Below are 23,452 nucleotides of genomic sequence, written 5' to 3'. Positions count from 1 at the left end.
ATTATCTTGCACCATCAGCTAAGCTTAATATATAAATCCTAAAAAAGAAAAGAACCTTTTATTACTGAGCACACCATAATAGTTATTACTGTGGGCAGTGACCTCTAACACAGCTTTTTCTCTACACTGTGTGCCGTTTTTTTTGGTTTTTGTTTTTTTTTTTGGAACACAATAAAACATAAATAAAACCCAATAAATACTGTTTGAAAAAATACTCGATAAACAAAACTCCTGAACATGATCAGTTTAGAAATAATTCTCATTGTGGTTGCATAAATATTTGGTGTTCTTATATTGATTCTGTCTCTATGCAGAGTACAGTTTTAGATATACATAGTGTCCAAGAAAAGCCCAATGCCCAAGAGATGCTCCATATTAAAGTAGCATTGTGCCATTTCTAAATTCCACTAAGCCAGACAAAATCTTCAGTCCACAAAAGTGATTTGGCCCAGAGTGGACATACATTATAGTGTGCCAATACAGTGAGCTTTGCAGTCTGCCATACAGTTTTTGAGACGTTGGGAGACATCTTGTGCTGTTTACTCTGCATGATGATTTTCTGGAGCACTTCAAAGTATATCGAAATGGTTTTGGATGAGCCAGGTTTAGAACACATATCAAACCCAGAAGCGGGGCACAAGCAAAGGCTACTGAAGTAAGTTCATGCAACACCTCCTCTTCCCTCTGTGAAGATGCCAGTGTCTGTCTGTGGATCCTTTGGGCAGAATCCTCCCAAATGACAAACACAGCCAGGGTGAACTGCTTCAGGTCCCTCTGAGCAGCCTCTGCTTTTATTTCCTGCAAAAGGTTACACAACACAAAACGTAGCATCACTGGCATTGCCATGTGCTGTCCCAGTATACCTCTGGGATAGAGCAATAAGAGAGTCTTACTCTGTCATAGCTTACAGACTACATTTTTGCCCCTTTATGAGAATATCAAGGATCTAACAAGGTAAGTAGGTAGATAGATAATAACTCATAACTCAGGAACAGAAGGGAAGTCATTTGGTAAGTTACTGAATTGATGTGTTTTCAAACAGTAACCAACAATTCCTGAATAGCACTCCATTAAGTAATTCAAAGACTAGATAAAGACAGTGATTTAAAGGGGGGCACACAGGTATGCTGTGCTTAGGTAAAGTTACAAGCACACACTGTTTCTCAGCTTTGCTTTTCCTAACTGACCACAGCACGTACTTATCTGGTGTTGAGTTGTTCTGCTAGCATCATAACACGGTCCAGACATTAATAAAAACTGTTAACTCAGTGTCACCAAGCTGGGGTCATGCAGGTTTAAAGGTCAGCTGTCAAAGCTTTCTTCAGTGACTTGAACACTTTTTATTGGCATGTTTGCAGTTGATAATTAATTAGAGGATTTTACTATTGCACTGTTAGATTATTGTGCAGCATGATGTAACACAGTGAGTTTCCCCATGTAAACATTTCTTTTGTATTGGGTTCTGTCTGTTCTCTCTGTTTTGGCATTTTCCTTTATTTTATTGTATCCTCAGTTTACTTTCCAATAAAATGATACGTTCCCTAAGGCCCTGCCAATGTTGGTCCACATTGTATGATGGATAATATGTAGTTATTTGATTATTTTTGTTATTGTTGATTTGAGAGTATCCCAGGTGTCAAAGTACCATCTCTGGACCCGCGGAGACACAAGTAAAGTTCCCTGTGATATCCCTCTGTTAAATTATTTGACATTTATTCACTACACATGTGATCTGTCTCTTCTGCATAATAATGCAGTTTAGGTAAGGAAAGTAGCAAGACGTCTTAGCTTGTTCCACATTCTGTAGAATCACTGATTTATTTATCACTTCAAGGTTCTGTGTTCAAAGCTGCACTTTTGTCTACACTTGGTAATAGTTACCATGGTAACAGTATAGTAAAGACAAAATCAAATAGTCACTTTTGATTAGAAAGCTGTGTGAGTGTCTGGGGTGGTAATACTTGTGTCAGAATGAAAAAAAGGGAGATAGGCAGGGAATCGAACAGAGACTGGAGGAATGACTTGTGCTTTTGCAAAAAAAAAAAAAAAAAAATACTAAGCAATCGAAGGTTTAAAGCATGACAGGTTCCAATTCAGCACCTTTGCAAACCACACTCTCATTAAGTCATTGATATAGATCTTCTGTCATGTTATGAACCTTTGCTCATTATAAAGGGTCAGTAGTGATGCTGATTTAAAGCGTCTTTTAATGTTATCACTTGACTTGATGGCTCCTATACGGAAGCTCCTAACAGTTCTCTTGAAATTTACATTTTTGGCTCAGGTACATGAGACTTTGATGAAACTCTGAGAGCAGTATGGACTGCAATTTTAGACAATATTCAGCAGCTTTTTAATGTCAGTCCTTTCATGTGAAGAGCAGACAAAGTGCTGCTTTGAATTGAATCTAAACAGAGAAGTAGAGATGTCCTGAGTCAATCTTAAGGATTGGTATCCGGGCTGATCACAGCATACTTTAATGGATTGTGTCAGCTGAAATAAATAAGATCAAATGAGATGAAGACAAAACATTTTCTGAACCATTACCAAGTGGTTTTTGTGCCTAAACCTAACCACACGTTCACCACAGCATTGTGAAAATGTTAAGGTTCAGCACATCTGATATATAATGACGTACAAATGTAAGGTATCTGTGGTTTGCAGGATTGTACAATGCAAACATGTTTTCTGGTGTTTGGGTTGTTTGGGGAAAATTCTTAATGTTTTTACAAATGTATCTATATATTTACGAAGTGTTTAAATGGGCCCTGCCACAGATGCGGTAAAGAAGTCAGAAAGAACTAAGGTACGGAACATGTTGCTGGGTTTTGGTCTAATAGTGGGATTTGTCAAGAACAAAAATATAGAATAAAACCAGCCTTACCAAGCAATCACCTCATATAGCATGGTGGTGCAGCCAACTTAGTCAGTGCACACATTACTGTCTTTATATGGGGGATGAACTGATAAAAAAAATTTAACTATTACGTAAATTGTATATTATACACAGGCATTTACCCTACCTAAGTTATTCCATTAAGTGGACCATTACAATTTAAAAACACTTTCTTGTCAGTCTTCTAAATAGGAATTTCCTACCACTCTTTAAAAATATACCCTTTTTGTTAAGAAGTCAGGGATGAGAATGATTTTAGTCAGTTGTTGAGTTAAATTTGTCAGTCAGTGAGATGCGTTATTTCTGTTAAGAGCCAAGTAAGTGGACTGTTTAAGTAATTATGTGCAGTTTTTTTTGTTTTGTTTTTTTTAATTAAGGGTTTTTTTTTTATGTTTTTGGGTTTTACTGATGGAACATGTGAATTCAACCCCTGCATGTCCGAGTATCCTTTACCATCGTAGGAAGAGGATGTATTCATCACAATGAGGCCAAAGGAAGGAGGATGAAAGCTGCAGGTTGAGCACATATATTCAGTGAGAGAACCTGACTCCTCCAGCTCGGAGGGAGGCACAGATTGGTAGATCCAGCCTGAAAGACTGAGAAGGTTTGGAAAACATGCATATCTGTTAAATCCAAAAGAGTCGAATTTGAGAGATTGCACATCTTAGAGTTTATAAGTTTATAAGCCTTGTGGGACGTTTATTACTATGAAATGAGGCCAATTCCAGCTAATCTGAAGGTGTATTAAAGTTGCATTTCTATCAGGTCATGTGAAAAGATTTCACAAAGAGAATGATTAGTCAGATTCACTGCAGCTCTGCAGCACTCCGCTATCTCTCTTTCACTTAACCTTCTTCCTTTACTCTCTCTCATCCCTCCATTTGACTGTGTTAGTGTCAGTACATTTACACAAAGTGGTTGAGTGAAAGGGGGCTGTCCACATCTAACAGGCCGGAGTGATGCCACGCACTGTAACCTTGGTTGTCTTCTGTCTCTCCTCAAAGTCCTCACTGCTTCTTTCATCATGCCCTTTTGATGTACATGGTAGAGTGGGGGGTTCTGGCATGACTTCAACCGCTTGCAAAGTGTATGAAGAAGGAAAGGCAGTCTTAAAGCGTCAAAACTCCACAATTACTCATAGTGTTAAGAGCTTATTTATTGTTAGATGGACACTTTTTGTCCTGCAGCCTTCATCAGGGTCATTATGCAACACACTAGTGCAAAAGGAAAAATAAAATAAGCAACTGCAATAACACATTGACGAAAAGCAGCCAGTGGAATAATTCACACAAATGCGCTCATGATTAAGTTTAGTATATGAGAATGTTTTAGACCAATTAAATTTGTGAACTGGCAGAGAGGCATGGGGTGTGGATAATGATCGATATGGATGGCACCATATTTGGTCCTGAAACAGGAGAAATCCATCGAAAGGGAAGTACCTAAGACTTTCTTACTCAAGTTTTTACAGCAAATCAATCAATTATTTATTTGTCATACAAAATCATACAAGGTTCAGTGAAACACACTTCTTTTAGCTCCTTTAGGTTGTGCATTGCACTTTAGTCCTTTTTTGCCTCTTCTTACATTGTGGGCTGCTGCTCTGTATTGTCCATGTTTCAGGGCTGACTGCATTGTGTATGTTTATGGCATTCTGGATGGTTCCCATAATCTATGGTTTGTGGTTGAGCTGATTTAACTGTAGTTTTGGGTTCAGTTGCATCTGTTGCATTACGTATTAAAACTACCACAGACTCAGCAAATTCATTGATGTCATCTGTGACGTTCTGGAATGTGCTCCAGACTCTGATTGGTTCCACCTCTTGTGTTACTGGGGGCATGTGTTATGGTTTGTTTATGTACCTTGGCCTCAACAAGATGGCCTCCCAAACATGGGCAGTGACTCAGGTCAGCAGCCACCTTGTAATGGTGCACAGCAGTGATCCAGAGTGTTTTTCCCACTTATGGCAAGGCGAGCAGGAACTGGACATCACCTCATATTACCAATGTCGCACTTGTCCTTTTTCAACATAAACACACACCTCCTTCCCTTCTCTCGCCAAAGTCTGCTGCTCCGCCAGATCGGCATATGGAAAAAGAGTCACTGGATTGAATGGAGCTGTCCAAATTTTAGCCAAGCTTGTTTTTTATGCATTACCTGTGCTAGCAGGATGCTAGTTAAGTTGGTGCCCATCTTCTACATTTTTTCCTTGATGTTAATTGACATTTGCATTTGAAAACCTCAACCTGGCCATCTAGAAGAAATTGCATGAGAGGAGAGTTTACAGACTTGTGAGTTGATTTATCCACCCCCAAAAATGTCTGGAAACCACATGCAAACACCATCTGGTGCCAATCACAAAAGCACCACCAACACTTATAAAATAGACATAAGAGCATAAGTTTAGCACAAAATTATTTGGAAGTGTCTACAGCCTAATTTTATTAGTGCTTCTCAAAGTCAAGGATACTTCCTGGGGAGGACAGGCCATTCCAAGTTAGGTCTACAGAGGCTAAGCAAGACTCCTAGCATTCGGACAACACACATTGGAACATGTTAGTGAGTGCCCAGGCGTCTGTCACTGAAGAGGACCCGCCTTTAATTCAGACAAAAAGAATAACGTGCATCCTTGAAAATTCTCTGAAGGAATGACTTGGTCCTCTGTAGATTTTGAAGGATCCTTGATATTGGAACAGTCCTTTGGGGGAATTTGATGACAATTGAATAGCACCACATGTGTGCCCATGTAAGCCCAGACATTTAAGGATCCAGGGAAATCATTATATTAAATGGAAATGTATTAAAATGCCACCAGTGCATTTTATACAAATGAAAAACTTCTGCCCTGTCTGCACTGCAGTCAGCATGTTCACAGTATACTCAATATACACTCATAGTATCACACACCCTGTTACATATAGTGAGAGAGTATGCTGCCATACAAAGGCACCGTCTATAAATCCTTTTCTTGAACACTGTTGCTCTCTGTGAAAACAGAAATGTATTTAAAGAACAGACAGTGGATGTAACAGGCAGAAATTGTCGATATGTGATGAGGTCGGAGTGAGAATGTGTTTTTAGAAGTAGACGCTCATTAACTCAAGGTCCAAACAGTTTAATATATTGAACGTCATACTTGCGTTCTGCCATGTCTCTTTCTAGTAGCTGTCAGTTCGTCACCCACTCTACATCAGGAAACGGCACTTCAAAACAAAAGCTCTATACCAGAAATTCACTGTACTTCAAAATAAAGTGTTTTTTTTTCTTCTTCTTCTTTGTAAGAAAAAAAAAAAAAAAAACTTGATACATTGGCAAGTCACTTGTGGTCCATTCAGAATGGACCTGTGACCCACTTTTGGGCCACTACCCGCCAGTTGGAAACCACTGGTTTAAGGTGTTTCAGTTTTGGTAATCTTAAAAGTATCAATTTAAAGGGGTTCACCCTTAAGGTGGTTATTCAACACACACTCCTGTGTGTAGACCCGAGAGACCTTTGCCCTTGAGATCCCTGTAGTGGTAGTGGTTGTTTGGAGAAAGTGACTTGTGGGAACAAATTTTCATATTGATTGAAGAAACATGTTGATTGAGTCAACATTGTTTCACAGAAATATGTGAAATGGATCTCACCTCTTCACAACACACTATGTTTTGGTGGGCACAAAATGTGTTAAAATTACTTGCCAGCAACACGATTAAAAGTTCCAATTCAAAGTCTATTACAAACAGTTGCAGTTTTTAACACATTAGCCCCTTATCCACCAACACTTTCAGGAACTTTTATTTCCAGGAATTTATTTACCTGGGTAAAAGAATTCCTGGTAATCTGTGTGGTTTGCGTTTCCACCCCACCCCAAATTTACGGAAAATGTATCCAAATCAGGCTGATGACGTAGATGATTTGGCGTGTGCCCTATATTTAGCTCCACCAGTTTATTGGCTGGGAACATGGTAACATTAGTGCTGGTAGAGAGAGAAGGGGCTGTTTGTCTCAGGTAGCAGCTAAGTTTAAAAGTATTTTAAGATAAGTGTTAAACTAAGTTAGTCTACATACAGACAGCTGTCATTTGAGCTTATTATTTTCAATTCGCTATCAGCCGAACTAGCGTGTTGTTCTTGTGTAAGACATAACGTTAGTGTCGCTGGATGAGAGATGGAGCATATTGAATATCGTTGTCTAGAGCGCAGAGGAGAGGCTGCAGGATGATAATGAATTAAACCAAAATGTGTAAAAATACTGATAAAGGAACAGATACCGTTAACGCTTATCAGTACTATGGTCTTTGATAATTTAGCCCCAGGGCTAATTTAGTATAGGGTTTCGGTACCCATCCTTTATCAAAACACAAACGAAGTGAAGATTGTAGAAATGAAATAAAGTTTGCAGCCACACTGGCATGGAACTGCGGAACGCTGCAAGTGTGTGTTCCACCAATCAGCGTTCTTCAGCAAACAGCCCCGCCCATCAAGAATTCGGGGGAATCTGAAAAGTCCTACCCCCCTACTAGGTACTTTTTTCAGGGAAAGTTTGGGGTTGAGGGAAAGTTTTCTCCCCGGGTAATTTCGGTGGAAACACGCCGAGGTTTTTCAAAAATCCTGGGTAAATGATTAAAGTTCCTGTGGTGGAAAAGGGGCTATTGTTAACATGGTTAACATTGTAAAACAGGTGCAGTTCAGTGAGGTTTAGGCAAAGGAAAACTCTTGTTTAGGTTTAGAGAAAAAATATACTTTGTTAAGTTTAGGGGCAGATTATGGTTTCGGTTTGAATAGCCACTTAAGGTTTAAGTGATCTAAACTTGCTTACTTTGCGTAGGTACATGAAGTCTGTAAGTCACGTTACTGTGTTGACTTTTGATTTCACATGGGACAAGAACAGTGGTCTCCTGAGTAAAAGACAATGTATGTTTGACCGTCCACTAATGCCCCCACCCGCCCCCTACGTGTGTCTATTAAGAAAAAAGATCCTCATTGACTTTGCATTGACATTGTTTTCATGTTGCCAGCAAGTAATTTTAACACATTTCGTGCCCAACACAATATAATGCATTGTTAAGAGTTTATATCCATCTCAGGCATTTCTATGAGAACATGCTGGAGGAGTTGTTACTTCTGGAAGTCGATGTACAACAGCATGAACAGCTGTGTTGGTCTCATTCACACCTGTCCCCATTTTTGAGGAAATTTTTCTGTTATTTCCCTTGCTCTGGCACAAGAAGGTAATGTCCATTCTTCAAAGCTCTGATTGTTGTTTTTGTAAACAGGGAAACAATGAGCTTAACACCAGACCCCCTTTGAATTACTTAAAAAACAAATCAGAGATATAGGCAGTGATTCAGAGACCTGGAACCAGGGTAGTAGAAAGCTGCAGTGATCGGTAAAATTCATAAGCATTATTCATTGAATCCTTTTTTGCAGAAAAATTGTGGGGAATTGAAAAAAAGATAAACAAATGCAAGCTCTTACAAATTATAAAAATCTGTTGATTACTGAATGACCAGATCAATACTTCTCGGAGAGAATGTTTCATATTAAAAAATGTGTTTGAATTGAAACTCAGCAGGAACAGGAGGCTGGTCTGTTTATTAATAGAGCTAAGAATCATAATAAATAGGTTAATGTGCCATCAGTTTATTTGAACAGGCTATTCTAATTTTCTACCATGGCTTAATATTCTTGGTTTTAAAATGTATTATTCGATTTTTCCCACTCCTTGAAACATCCTCATCTGAAAAGAAGAAAAGAGCAGTTATCACTGTAATTACATGTTTTCTCGTATTTAGGTAATTGTTAATTGTATTCTCAGGAGCACTGAGCATAAGGACACCCACGCACACAGTTGTACATGACAATGGCACATTGAGAAGGTTTTCATTACAGTTTTGCCTTGACAAGCCGTTAGTTGTTCACAAATCGCAATCTAGTAAATGTCTTTCTCTAACGTCCCCACTCCATCTTCCTCCCACCTACCTCTTCCTCCCACATCCTCCTCTCTCCATGGCTGCGATAGTTACCATGGAAACAGAAAGGGTTTGGAGGGATGCTGCCATGTGGATGCCAGTGTGCGGGTGGGTGGCATCCTGGGACTTCCAGGCCCTCTTCCTTCTCTGTCCAGAGAGGAAATATCAGTTAATGACATCCAAGAAGGAGCTGCCTCACAGCCAGACAGTTTCTTGTAAAGGGAATCGGAGGAGTGTGTGTGTGTGTGTCATATTTCTTGCTAAAGTCAAGTCACATGCAGAGAAATTGAAATAGCTGCTGATGTGTTTCAGCCAATTTTGCCCTCATAAAATTGAGTTTAAAAGAAAGAAATCTAAAGAGCAAAACAAAGTGTAAAGGGAAAACCTGTTAAAGGCAATTCCGAAACAGGTATTACAAGTCATTAGTGAAATGTCAGGCTGTATAGAGCAATGGATATTACTGTAAAGGTCCAGAATAGTTGACCACTTATGAGACAGACACACAGCAACATGAATAATTAGTAGTTAAGTGCTAAAAGTTAGCTCAGTCTGTCGTGACCTGTATTGTGTGAGGGTGCACGCATCCATACTGACCCTACCAGTGAGCAAAAAGCTCATCACTCCCACTACACTCATTAAATTAACATAACAAGTGTAAACCTGAAGGGGAATTTTGCCATCCATGGATATGTTCAGTGGGTTTGATAAGGAAAGAAATGAAAATTATCCTCTCAAGTTACTAATTTCTGCTTCTTAATTACCTAATTTCTGCTCTCAAGCTAATAATCATGCACACAAATAACAAAATGTTATTACATAATTTTGTGTAAAGGAGTAAGTATGTCCAGTTGTATCTTTCAAGAGTCAAATCAAAATTGCGTGGATCCAAGTAGGGTTGCTAAATACTGGGAATATTTAGCATTGAAACTTTAAGGGGAATTAACAGTAATTAATGGAAATAATTTGGACACATTTAGAGGTTATATGATCAAGATAGAAACTAACCTTTTACCCTGTCATTAGCAGACATATTTGATTTCCATTTATTAATTTCCATTTATTTGTCAAATACATACAATGTGAAATGTGCCATGTGGTGAGTTAGCTCGCTCACAAGTTAACTAATGGGAAAATGTACTTTGAAAATTCAGGCTAACAATGTAGGCTGTGTGCAAACTCAGGGTTTAAAGGGAACAACAAGGAAAGTTTCAATGGGCTATATGGTGGTGCAGTGGGGAAGCCCCTCTGTGCAGAGTTTGCATGTTCTCCCCATGTCAGCGTGGGTTTCCTTGGGGTACTTCCTCCCACAATCCAAAGACATGCAGCTTAATTGGTGACTCTAAATTGGCCGTAGGTGTGACTGTGAAAATGAATAGTTGTCTTTCTCTATGTGTCAGCCCTGTGATAGTCTGGCAATCTCTCCAGGGTGTACCCTGCCTCTCGCCCAATGTTAGCTGGGATAGGCTCCAGTCCGTCCGGACCAAATGCGGAGCGTGGACTGGTGGTTGGAGAGGTGCCAGTTCACCTCCTGGGCACTGCCGTGGTGCCCTTAAGCAAGGCACTGAACCCCCCAACTGCTCGGGGCGCCTGACCAAGGCAGCCCCCTCAGTCAAAATGCGTGCAGATCACTCTGACATCTCTCCACTTTGTGCATGTATAGGTCCTGTTTGTGCGTGTGTGTATTTCGGACCTGTGTGTTAATGACAACGGAGTGAAAAAATTGAATTTCCCCTCAGGGGGATTAACCCTTGTGTTACCCCAGGACATTTTTGTCCATTTCCAAAATTAAAAAATTCCCTCACAGACAAATGAAAGGTCACAGGGGGGTGATTTTTTGCATGGGGGTGTCATTCTGGATGAAATGTCAAAATCTCAACTTTCAGCACGAAAATCCATTATTTGACTCTGTAATGCATTTTTATCCCAGCAACAATAACAAATGGCTAAATGACAGGTGGACATTTTTGTCCACTTGAACGGTCATGGATAGGATACAAATGCATTACAGGTTCAAATAATGGATTTTCATGCTGAAAGTTGGGATTTTCAAATTTAACCCAAAATAACTCCGCCTTGCCAAAAATCACCCTGCTGTGACCTTTTGTTGGACACTACAAAAGTTTCTAGAAAATGGACATTTTTGTCCACTTGAAGGGTCATGGATGTAACTTTTTTGAGGGGTAACTTAATAAAGTATATAAAAAAAAAAAAATTAAAAAAAAATTAAATGAATGTTTTACAATAAAGAATTAGAGGAAAAAGATTTAACTTCTAATTACCATGCTTAATCAAGCTACATCCCACATGGTAACAGCTAGCTAACAAGAAAATTGCAGAAAGCTAACAAGTTATAAACTGTGCACCTTGCTTTTGGCTTCTACACTGTCCTTTCAGAATTTTTCTGTAAATTACAGAAAAACAAAAACAAAAAAAACCAACCCTTTGAAATCCGAAAGCCAAGTCTTCTTCTGACCTTTCGTAGAATTGGGCTATACAGGGTAACTATCTTTATCGCCATTCAAAAATTTGGAGTCAGTTGCTGTAGTGATGTTTTCCTTCTCATGATGTCTGTTTTAAGAGATAAAAACAGTATAATTCACACACCAAATGTTTTCTTTATGTTTGAAATAGCTTTGGCCCCAAAAGAAGAATTAAATGATTAAAACTTCCATTTAGTTGATGTCCCCAATGTTGTATGATGGGAGATTACTTTTGGAACTTGGATTTTGAATTTGTTTTTGAATCCAGAGAAGCGTCAGTGACCCTCCAACATTATTGAGCTGCAATGGTGCCATTTTGCTGTAAATATTTTGGGAAGCCATTTTTCTTGAGGCCTTCTGCAGTCTGCTCAGTGGTTAGATTGAATAGATTTGAACTGTGGCAGTATGTTCGTCTGATGTTTCTTGATCCAGTTCCAACAGTGTTAACCTGAGACCAGCTCTCTGTTTCTGTTGTGGAGTTTGAAGAATAACTTGGTAAAAGTGTTGCCTGTTAATTTCAGCTTGTTGGAGGCATTACTGTGCACTTGACACTGAAACAGGAAACTGTTCTTATTAAAATATGCACGCATTTTGATTCTAAGCTTCCATTTCTTTCACCAATATCTGCTTATTTGCTCAGAGGGATCTATGTCTCTTTCTGCCCATTCAGTTGTCGGACTGGTTGAACCATTGTGCAGCATTTTCTTCTCCATGCACAAAACAAACCCTCAACACAAAATGTCTATTTTTAAAGAGGACTTTCTACTACCTAAAAGCACCAAAGACCATTTAAAATTTTAAAGAAGTCCTTCCAGCCATCTGACCCAGTCAAGCTTTTGTGGCAGGACATTCCAAACTTTTCAACGGCAGTGTGTGCACGTGACTGATAGCAGCTAAAATTAGCTAGTATTGTAGAAACAAATATCAGCAGCATTGTGTAGCATCACAACTATGAAAAAATAGTGATGCAGTGACAATGATAAGTGTATGAATGTGACAGCCCAAACGCGTTAAAATGAATGAATTTGGAAACGAGCCTCAATACCAAAATAAAACTGCAAGCCTGCCACTAACTCTCTGGATGCTCCTCACTAACTGCCTGTGGTAGACACAACAACTTGTAACCTCAATCCCTGCTGTTACAGTAAGATACCAATGATGTGATTTGATGGCACAAATTGCTACTTAATGCATGCAAGCTCAGTAATCAGTGAGCACAGATGACTCATTCTTGTACACAGGTTTAGAGCACAGATTTAGTAATTTGTACACACCGGTTGCTATTTTGAGAGCATGAATTACCAACACGTATGGAAAATTTGTGAGAAAAAAAACGTTTTCACATCTGGTGGGCTTTCTACAAATACTTAACAAATGAGGCCAGCTTTTTATTATGAGCATTATGTCAGTAACTACTATGTGAGAGGTGTAAAGTAACATTTACTGCAATCAATTGGGTAAATGTGACAAAATTGGAATTTATGAAATGTGCTTATACATATCTCTAAGTAATCTGCCTTGATAAATGCCACACCTTAAAATCCATGTTCAAAACATATATCACTAATCATATTGTGACAACCTTTCCCGCAATTGCTGCAGGAAAAGTCACCGGCATCTCTCATATGTTGAACATGTCTCAGCCAAAGAATTGCCAAGGGGAAAAAAATAAACATTCATCTACATACCTGCCAGGCAATGGCAGTAATGTAAAATATATCATGATTTAAGGAATGTTTTCTATGTTTGCCACATCAAAATATTATGAAGACTGACAATAGATCATCTTTGCACTCTTCCAGCCAGAGCACAATGCTATGAACAAGAATCGAGCCTTTGGATAAATAATTTTGAATTCTGTGAATGTCAGTAAATACATCAGTTATATGTTTAAATCTATGAAAAAAGGTTAAAAAAAGTGCCACATTTTATTATCCATTTATTTATATAAACGTATAAATCGAATGAATAAATTGACTGTTAAGGGTTTTTTTTTTTTTTTTTTTGGTTACAGTGTAAGATTGAGGAAGTTGTGTTTCGTTTTAAATTTGTCTGTGGGTGACTTTTCATTGGTCAGGCTAAATTTAAATTTCCAAAGTGACTTGCACTTGCAGACTGGCACACTTTAAAGGGATAGTGCACCCAAAAATGAAAATTCAGCCATTATCTACTCACCCATATGCCGATGGAGGTTCAGGTAAAGTTTTAGAGTCCTCACAACACTTGCGGAGATCCCAGGGGAGAGGAGGTAGCGACAAAACTCCACCTAATGGAGGCTTACAGCACTCCAGATTCAAACATCCAGAAAAACATCATTGAAACCACAAAATATCTCCATACTGCTCGTCTGTAGTGATCCAAGTGTCCTGAAGCCCCGACATAAAAAGTTGTTTGGAAAAACATCATTTGAACTCTCTTTTTAGCCTCATTGTAGCCTGTAGCTCTAACTGCCTCTCTGTGCACAGTGCTCACGTGTGTGCGCTTGCGTGCAAGACCAGCGAAAGCACGTGAACACACCTGAACGCGGTGCCCATGTTTCATGGTCTTGCGCAAGCACACACACGTGAGCTCGGTGTACACAGAGGCAGTTACAGCAGCAGGCTAAATACAGAGTTCAAATGACATTTTTTCAAACAACTTTTTACATCGAGGCTTCAGGACACTTGGATCACTACAGACGAGCAGTATGGAGATATTTTGTGGTTTCAATTATGTGTTTTTGGAGGTTTGAATCTGGGGTACTGAAAGCCTCCATTAGGTGGAGTTGTGGTGCTACCCCCTCTCCCCTCGGATCTCCACAAGTGTTGTGAGGACTCAAAAACTTCACCTGAGCATCCATCGGCATATGGGTGAGTAGGTAGTGGCCGAATTTTCATTTTTGGGTGCGCTATCCCTTTAAGGACATGTAATGTGAGGTCCAGACTGTCTATGGTTGTCCAAATTTGCAATTTATCAAGTCAACAAGAAACCTCAAACCCACTTTACCTGAATTTTTATAAATTACGCACTGAGCTCAGACCTCACCAGACTTTGTAAAGCTACAGTGAGGACTTTTGTTTTCTGATGTACAGTGCCCTCCAAAAGTATTGGAACAGTGAGTCCAATTCGTTTACTTTTGTTGTAGACTGAAAACATTTGGGTTTGACATCAAAAGATGAATATGAGACAAGAGATCAACATTTCAGCTTTTATTTCCAGGTATTTACATCTGGATCTGATACACAACTTAGAAGATAGCATTATTTGTAATGGAACACAACATTTTTAGGTGAGCAAAAGTATTGGAACATGTAAACTTAAAATAGATTAAAGTGAATGAGACTTAATATTTAGTTGCAAATCCTTTGCTTTCAATAACTGCATCAAGCCTGTGACCCATTGACATCACCAAACTTTTGCATTCTTCTTTTGTGATGCTTTTCCAGGCTTTCACTGCAGCCTCTTTCAGTTGTTGTTTGTTTTGGGGGGTTACTCCCTTCAGTCTCCTCTTCAGCAGGTAAAATGCATGCTCTATTGGGTTTAAGTCTGGAGACTGACTTGGCCAGTCTAAAACCTTCCACTTCTTGCACCTGATGAACTCCTTTGTTGTTTTGGCAGTGTGTTTTGGGTTGTTATCTTGCTGCATGATGAAGGATCTCCCAATCAGTTTGGTTGCATCTTTCTTTAAATTAGCAGACAAAATGTTTCTGTAGACTTCTGAGTTCATTTTGCTGCTGCCATCATGTGTTACATCATCAATGAAGATGATAGAGTTCGTCCCAGAAGAAGCCATGCAAGCCCAAGCCATGACATTACCTCCACCGTGTTTCACAGATGAGCTTGTATGTTTGGGATCATGAGCAGATCCTTTCTTTCTCCAAACTTTCGCATTTCCATCACTTTGGAAAACGTTAATCTTTGTCTCATCAGTCCATAAAACTTTTTCCCAGAATTTTTGAGGCTCATCTCTGTACCTTTTGGCAAATTCCAGCCTGGCCTTCCTATTCTTCTTGCTAATGAGTGGTTTGCATCATCTGGTGCAGCCTCTGTACTTTTGTTCATGAAGTTTTGTGCGAACAGTAGATTGTGATACCTTCACTCCTGCCCTCTGGAGGTTGTTGCTGATGTCACTAACAGTTGTTTTAGGGTCTTTCTTTACAGCTCTCACAATGTTTCTGTCATCAACTGCTGATGTTTTCCTTGGTCTACCTGTTCGACGTCTGTTGCTTAGTACACCAGTGGTTTCTTTATTCTTCAGGACATTCCAAATGGTTGTACTGGCTATGGCCAATGTTTGTGCAATGGCTCTGATTGATTGTCCATCTTCTCTCAGATTCACAATTGTTTCTTTTTCACCCATAGACAGCTCTCTGGTTTTCATGTTGGTTCCACCTCTAAATGCAGTCTGCACAGGCAAAACCTATCGTACCCAATCTGAAACTGAGCTCAGACATCCAGTGCTATTTATTGTTTGAATAATCAATGTAAATGGGAGACACCTGGGCAACAAAACACACCTGTCAGTCACATGTTCCAATACTTTTGCTCTCATGAAAAATGGGTGGGTTCAAACAAAAGGTGCTATCTTCTAAGTTGTGTATCAGATCCAGATGTAAATACCTGGAAATGAAAGCTGAAATGTTGATCTCTTGTCCCATATTCATCTTTTGATGTCAAACCCAAATATTTTCAGCCTACAACAAAAATAAAGGAATTGGCCTCACTGTTCCAATACTTTTGGAGGGCACTGTATGTTTATTTTTGTAATGCCCCTTACAAGGTGCCACAAATTAACATAAAAATGAAGGTTCATGGTCTTGGTATTGATTTTATTCATAGCAATGAATCAGGTCTGAAGTCCCAGTAAGTTTTATCCCTTTGCAGCCCAGACACGTCACAGCAACCTGGGGGGAGACTGGAGGGTGGCCAATATGCTTCTGCATCAATGCAATTGGGTTTAGGACCACTAATTGAGCATTGCTGCTAGCTAGCTCCCACCCAACCCAGGTGGTGCACAGTGGTATAGCTAACCAGTAGAGACTGGAGGGTGGGGAATGGGCACCATGTTTCTGCATGTTAACGTGGCTAGCGGTCTGTTGGTAGAGCCAACAGAAAATAAAATAGAAGAAGATATTTACATCACAAAACATTAGAATTTCACTAGCTCTAAATGGACAGCACTTTGAAATGTAGCAATACAACTCAGAGTCAGTGGACAGCCAATCTAAAAGTGAAGCTCATTTTGTATTTCACATATTTTTGTGTTTTTTCTTAAAAGCTTAGCATTTAGCTACCAGGTATTGGGTGTCAGGCTGTTGAAAGCAAAATCGACTAAAACTGACACCCCTAATTTAAACATATCCAGGTGTCCACTATGCCTGGTGCTCTTTAGTTTAGCAATGAATGAAGTATAAGAACAGTTCTTACAGGCTAATATGTTTGTCATTACAAGTTTATGAACCCATTCTTTGATCAAATTGTCACCTTTATGAGGCATTAACATCTTCTGTGAAATACTATGAATCAGTGGATTTGGATGATTGATTTCAGTGTTGCTGGGATCAACTGATAAACTTGGCTAAATAACCTCATTCAGCCAAACAATGGCATGTTTTCTCGGCACCTCCTTGTGGGTATTTGTGAGGCAATTAAGACAGCACTTTGGCCTGTGCTCCATTTGCCAGAGCCTCCATTTAGATTAACCAGTAGCTCCAATTAGGAGCAGGCGCTTCCTTTTCTGTGAGCACGCCAGCCTCTAATGGCTGGATAGATTGATTTAAATGCAAACTAGAGAGGATTTAATGAACTGCTTTTACAGAAAGGGTTTAATAGGAATTTGCACACCCACGGACAGGTTGCCAAACAGTTTACACACCATTAATAATGTATTGTAGTGCTTTTCTTGAAAAGAGAGAATAAAATTGCACTGGAATTATAGGCACAAAGCAACGAGCAAAGACGGTAAATGTTGACATTTGATACACTTGAAATATGTTGATAAAGTTGAATATAATCATACTAAGAGGATGCCAAAATGAAAGCTTATACAACAGAGAGAATGCTGACTTTGATCGTACCACACAAATCACCACAGAATCAAATATGGCAATTGTTGTCGATGTAGTGGATCCTAGACTGACATTGACACATCTGGTAAACACTGTCGAACTAATGTAACAGAACTCACAAGATGTGAGTAATGTTATATGCCTGTTATTATGGTGTTATGATTTAGGTGCCTCCATCTGCATTGTAATGAGTGGAGCTATGGGCAATTGGGCATTGATGAGCCATGAATCTAACAGCATTCTGGAGGGATTTTAGTTGTGTTACTCTGGGCTTTACAGTGTGTGTCATTCAGTTAAGTGAGCAGGAAATTGTGGAGAAAATGTATCTCAGCAATAATCCCAAAAATAATCCCAATATTTTTGGTTGAAAGAATTCTAGGACTGTGTACGTAAACTTATGGCAACATTACACAAAGAGTAGTGTTACTAGTGCCAGTCTATTTTTGGACAACTGTTAAAGGGGTTTTCAGGGAATTTCATATTGGACTTCAATAAAGTGAGGAGACTTGCAAAAGACAGTTTATTAAAAAGTAATCAAAATTTAAAGTTGAGATATGCTAATTTTCAGTCCCTCATTTTGTTTAAAGTACAGGGTCACTTTTTTCAAGCCTTTCTTTTACCAATACTCACATACCCATAAGTACATTGAAAGTGTTGCTGTTTGTTTGTTGTTTAAATTGAAGAAAAGTACAAAACCTGACAGCACTCACTTATAAGTGTAACACTTTTAATTTAATAAACTGCACAGCAGCAGATAAATTGTTTAAGTTGAAAACACAAGCCAAAGTGAAAGTGCTAAAAAATGCAGTTCCTAAAATGGCCACTTGAGGCTGGCTCCACAAGCAAGTCACTCCCCATAGGTCCCCATATAAAATGCCCAAATTTACATCAGAAATAATCATGTTTACAGCCTGGTACAAAAAACAGTTTTGGCCTCTATAGTTTATCTCCCTGTTCATGACAATTGTACAGTGGGTGAATTTTTATATAATTCGATTTACAGCTCCTCCAAGAATCGCCACCTTAACATGGTGGAGAGGTTTGCTTGTCCCCATGATTGTGGGAGCTGTGTTGTATGGGGCTAATAGCCTCTGGTAGGGTCTCCCAAGGCAAAGTGGTCCCAAGGGAGGGGCCAGAGTGGTTCAAGCAGACCTTGATGACACAGTACATATGGGGAAAAATGGGCTGCTACCCTGTGGGCCCACCACCTGCAGGGACTGGCATCGGGGTCGGGTGCATTGCTTGGCCTGCTGCCCCTGTGACCCGGCCTCGGATAAGCGGATGAAAATGGATGGATGAATGGATTTACAGTTCTGGAGCTCAAAGTAATGCCTGACAGGTGGGTGCCATCTGTTGAAAGTGGCTACCACAGCAACAGTTAGGTAATGTAACCATGGCGTAATCCTAGGTTCACAGGGTGTAGGCATAGCCACAGCTGTGACTATTTAAGTGTGTTTTCAGTTAATAAAAGTTAACTGAAATGTTTTGGTTGCCTAAAAAGAATTGCTCAGCATTTGGTTGTACTGCAAGACCATCTAAGGAGTCGGGTGTGTAGTTCCTCTGGTAAGTACGTTGTGGTCTTCGCTAGCTAAAATTAGCATTGTCACAGTTAACCACCTCTGTAAATGCAAGCTAGCAGCCAGCTCCACCCTCTCGTCTAAATATGGTCATTTCGGCTTCAAAAATCCAAGATGGCAACAGCCAAAATGTCAAACACGAGGCTTCAATAAGTGAGTCAACAAATCAATGGGTGACGTCATAGTGACTGCGTCCATTATTTGTTACAGTCTATGGTCTGCAGTTATAGAAAATAAATGCCTTAAAGGAACAGTGTGTAAGATTTAAGGGGATTTAGTAGCATCTAGCAGTGAGGATTGAGGATTGCAATTAGCTGAAACTCCCGGTTAGAATTCCTGCAGTGTTCATTGTTCAGGAGGTTTTTACTGGAAGCCCAATTATCCAGTGATTTAAACCAATAAAAACAAAAGCAGGTTCACATTAAAAAAATCAGTGTTTTTCCAGTGCTCTCATTGTGTAGGGGCTGCTAACTACAGTGGCCAGCATTAGAATGTGATTGTCCCTATCTAGAGCCAGTGTTTGGTTTGTCCATTCTAGGCTACTGTAAGAACATGGCTGTGCAACTTGCCAATGTCTGTAGATGAGGACCCGCTCCCTATGTAGATATAGATAACTTATTCTAAAGTAAAGAAAAACAGTCATTCTTATTTCCAAGTGATCATGGACTAAAGAAAATGTACTCATTATGTTATATTCCATTTCTGCCAATATATCCCCCTTAATTCTCCACACTGAACCCTATTTCAGTATGAGAGATGAGCGACAAAAAACACATTTCTCATTCAGTGCTAAAATGCATTCTTAAGTTCAGTTTAAATTGATATTAGGCAAGGCAAGGCAATTTTATTTGTATAGCACCATTCATACACAAGGCAATTCAATGTGCTTTACAAGAGAAATACATTAAAATAAAACATTAAAGGAACAATAAAATTGTGTTTGAGATCATTAAAAACAAAAGTAAATAATAATAATAATAATAATAATCAAAATAAATAATAATTAAATAATAATTTAATGGGTGAAAAAGTGCCAAATTAACTGGAGTAGGCTTATGAGGCACAGGTGAAATAGCCACTGTGTTGGAGTTACAGACTGTCTGTCTTATCTTTAAAATCTTGTCTGTGAAAAAAGAAGCAAAGTCATTGCATGCCTTGGTGGATAGCAGTTCAGGAGGGACTGACGCTGATGGGTTTGTCAGTCTGTCAACAACAGTAAATAAAGTCTATGCATTGTTGTTATTTTTGTTGATAATCTCAGAGGAAAAGGACTGCCGCGCCCTTTTTAGCTCCAAGTTATAGATGTGCAGACTTTCCTTATAGATGTCATAATGAACCTGGAGTTTGGTTTTTCGCCACCTGCGTTCTGCTTTTCTACATTATCTTTTTTGAGCTTTTACCCGTGTGGTGTTCCTCCATGGTGGTTTTTTCTTACCAGAGACAACTTTGACTTTCATGGGGACAATATTGTCCATAATATTCATAGCTTTAGAGCTGAAACTATGAACCAGATCATTGACAGAGACTGTGGGCAGAGCTGGTGTGGGTGTAAAATCCTGGGTGAATAGTGTATAGGTGTTTTCGTTGATATAGCGTTTTCTGATTACCTCTGTTGTAATTTTACTGGTGTCAGTGGAGATGACCATTTTAAAGAAAACACAGTAATGATCAGAAAAGGCAACATCAGTCACCACAACCTCAGAAATGTTGAGCCCTTTGGAGATAATTAGATCTAAAATATGTCCCTTATTGTGTGTTGGCTCTGTTACATGCTGGGAAAGTTCAAAGTTGTCCAGGATGTAGAAAAGTTCTTTCGCACTGCCATCTTTGGGATTATCAATATGAATATTAACATCACCCACTATAACAACACAGTCAAAATCAATAAAAACAACAGACAATAGTTTAGAAAAGTCATCAACAAAGTGTGCACTATATTTTGGGGGCCTGTAAATGGTTACTAATACTGTTTGACAGGAGGATCTCAACTGCAGTGCAACATATTCAAAAGACTTAAACTTCCCATATGACGACTGTTTGCACTGGTAAACATCCTTAAGGTGTCAGCAGTCTGAATTAAACCTAAATTCAACTCTTAGTCGTACCAAACTTACTCTTTGTGTTAACTTTCCACCCTACTGCAACTCAACTGAGCACCAGTGGTTCACACCACAGCATTGATTTCAGTTTATGTAGGTTAATAAATCCATGCAGACAGAAACTAAAAGAAGGTACTGTAGGGAAGACAATTATTATGTATTGTCCATCGTGGTCTTAAAATGATCTTTCACACTACACCACAGAACACAAACTTTCCTGTGTGGGTGTTTCCTTACTCCTCTTCCCTTCTCTCCTGTTTTTTTCTGGTGTCTGTCTCTGGCTCTTATTAGATCAGACCCACCTTCCTGACATTCAGCAATTATTAAAGAAGTATTTCACTACTGGAAAGATGGTCCTTTTATTAAACTGGACCATCTATGTAATAGAAATATTCAACTTCACTTTTGAAATTGGTGCTAAATGATCAGAGAAAACAGAGTTAATGTCTGTGGCATTTGCGTTTGCTCAAGAGGTAGAAAACCTACAGCTACCAGGATGCACAGTGCCGCGTCGCAGCTCCTGCTGGCAGGTGACATAATGCAAACTCATCTGTTTCACTCAATGACAGCTGGCTGGTAATAAATGATCTCAAATCACAGTTAAACAATCAGCTAAAATATGTTTCTAAAAACATTTGAGGTGAGGAATAGGCAACTGCTGAAATCAGAAATCAGTCAACTTCTTTCAGTGGTCTTGTAAAAAGTAAACAAAAACAGTAATATTCAGTTGCAGTACTTGTAGCATTGCAATACTTAAAAATCGCTGTACTGAGTCGGCACCAAAGTATATGATAGTATGGAATTGGTAGACAACAATAGCATCCCAGCCCTAGTCTTTCCTGGTATCTTTTTATTGAGAAACCAATCATTTTGTTGTTGTTGTTGTTGTTGTTGTTGTTGTTGTTATTCTCTGTTGTTTTTTTGAGTCACTTTTTTTTTTATCATGAATTGTATTGAATTGGTGTCATGTTTGTTTCCAGATGTTGGTGACAACTCCAGAGAAGTGGGATGTTGTGACCAGGAAGAGTGTTGGAGATGTGGCTCTTTCCCAGATTGTGCGTCTCCTTATCTTGGATGAAGTCCACCTTCTGCATGAAGACCGAGGACCGGTACTGGAGAGCCTGGTTGCCAGGACCATTAGACAGGTTAGTCCCACTCCCTCTCTGCACCTGAATGTCTGTACATGTTACTCCCCTCAGCTCCCTCTGTTCTCTTGTTATTTAAAGTTCTCTTGTTAGTTAAAGTTAAAGTTATTTAAATTTGTGTGTAATTGTCATTTTAGACTGCAAACATCTTTTCAAGTAATATCTTTAAATTGTCTCTAAAGACCTGTAGGCAGGTGTTGTGTACTTGCTTTAACTGCAATAGTTATAACATTTTAAAAAATGTACATCACTAAGAGGAAGCAGTATATAAAAATTGGATTTCTTTATTGTCCCGTTGGCAAGGACATTTGAATCCATCTGACAATATTATTGCAATCTGAATTACTGAGTTGAGACGGAGCTGTAAATACAATAAACTTCAACTTTTTGAAAAAAATTTTGAATTCCTATGTATTCAAAAAGTATCAATATACCACTACCTTGTGTTGATCTTGACAAGAGGGTCAAGGAGGAGCAGGGCAGACTCTGATTTCACTCTTAGGTCCTCTCTACCTACTGTATGGCACAATTCTACTTGAATCTTTGTGTCCTCAGTAATTAAAACATTACAGTCATTTGTTCATCTCCATTTATACACTCACCAAAAATTTAAATGCAACACTTTTGTTTTTGCTCCCATTTTTCACAATTTTAAGTTAAAGATCTCAGACTTTTTCTATGCACTCCATCAATATATTTCTCTCTAATTTTGTCCACAAATTTGTTCAAATCTGTGTTAGTATACACTTTTGCTTTTCCAAAATAACCCATCCACCTGACAGGTGCGGCATATCAAGATGCTGATTAAACAGCACCATTACTGTGCCTTGGCATGGTCACAGTAAAAGATCCAGCCTTACATGCACACAGATTGTGCAGAAATTCTTCAGTTGTGTAAACCAATTGTTACATCAGCTGTTCGGCTGATCTACGATGATCTTGCAGGTGAGACGCTGGATGTCGAGGTCCTGAGCTGGTGTGGCTACATGTGATCTTTGGTTGTGAGGCTGGTCGGATATACTGTCAAATTCATGGAAACAACGTTGGAGATGGCTCATTGATTGATTGATTACATTGATTTTAGTAATGTAATAATAATAATATTAATAATAGTATTTGGTGGCATATATGTTATAAGTAAATATCAGTATATCACAGTATATGTATGTGACAATAATAATCATATGTGTCCAATAATAGTAGAAGTATGATCACAATAATAGCAGTAGAAGTCAGCATCAAGCAGGACCACG

The 23,452-nt window shown here is 39.0% G+C and overlaps 1 protein-coding gene across 1 annotated transcript in view; it reads left to right on the top strand.

Annotated features, from left to right (window-relative positions):
- Positions 1 to 23,452, top strand: part of ascc3 (activating signal cointegrator 1 complex subunit 3) — a 257,950-nt gene that overhangs the window by 94,652 nt on the left and 139,846 nt on the right. Inside the window, exon 11 of the mRNA XM_033639918.2 lies at positions 22,035 to 22,199. Within this exon, the coding sequence (XP_033495809.2) occupies positions 22,035 to 22,199 (165 nt within the window). The remainder of the gene's footprint in view (positions 1 to 22,034; positions 22,200 to 23,452) is intronic.

This window comes from Epinephelus lanceolatus, chromosome 10 (genome assembly GCF_041903045.1).
Source record: "Epinephelus lanceolatus isolate andai-2023 chromosome 10, ASM4190304v1, whole genome shotgun sequence".
Lineage (NCBI taxonomy): Eukaryota > Metazoa > Chordata > Actinopteri > Perciformes > Serranidae > Epinephelus > Epinephelus lanceolatus.
Note: the sequence above shows the minus strand (reverse complement) of the source record. Positions and strands in the feature narration are given on the sequence as shown.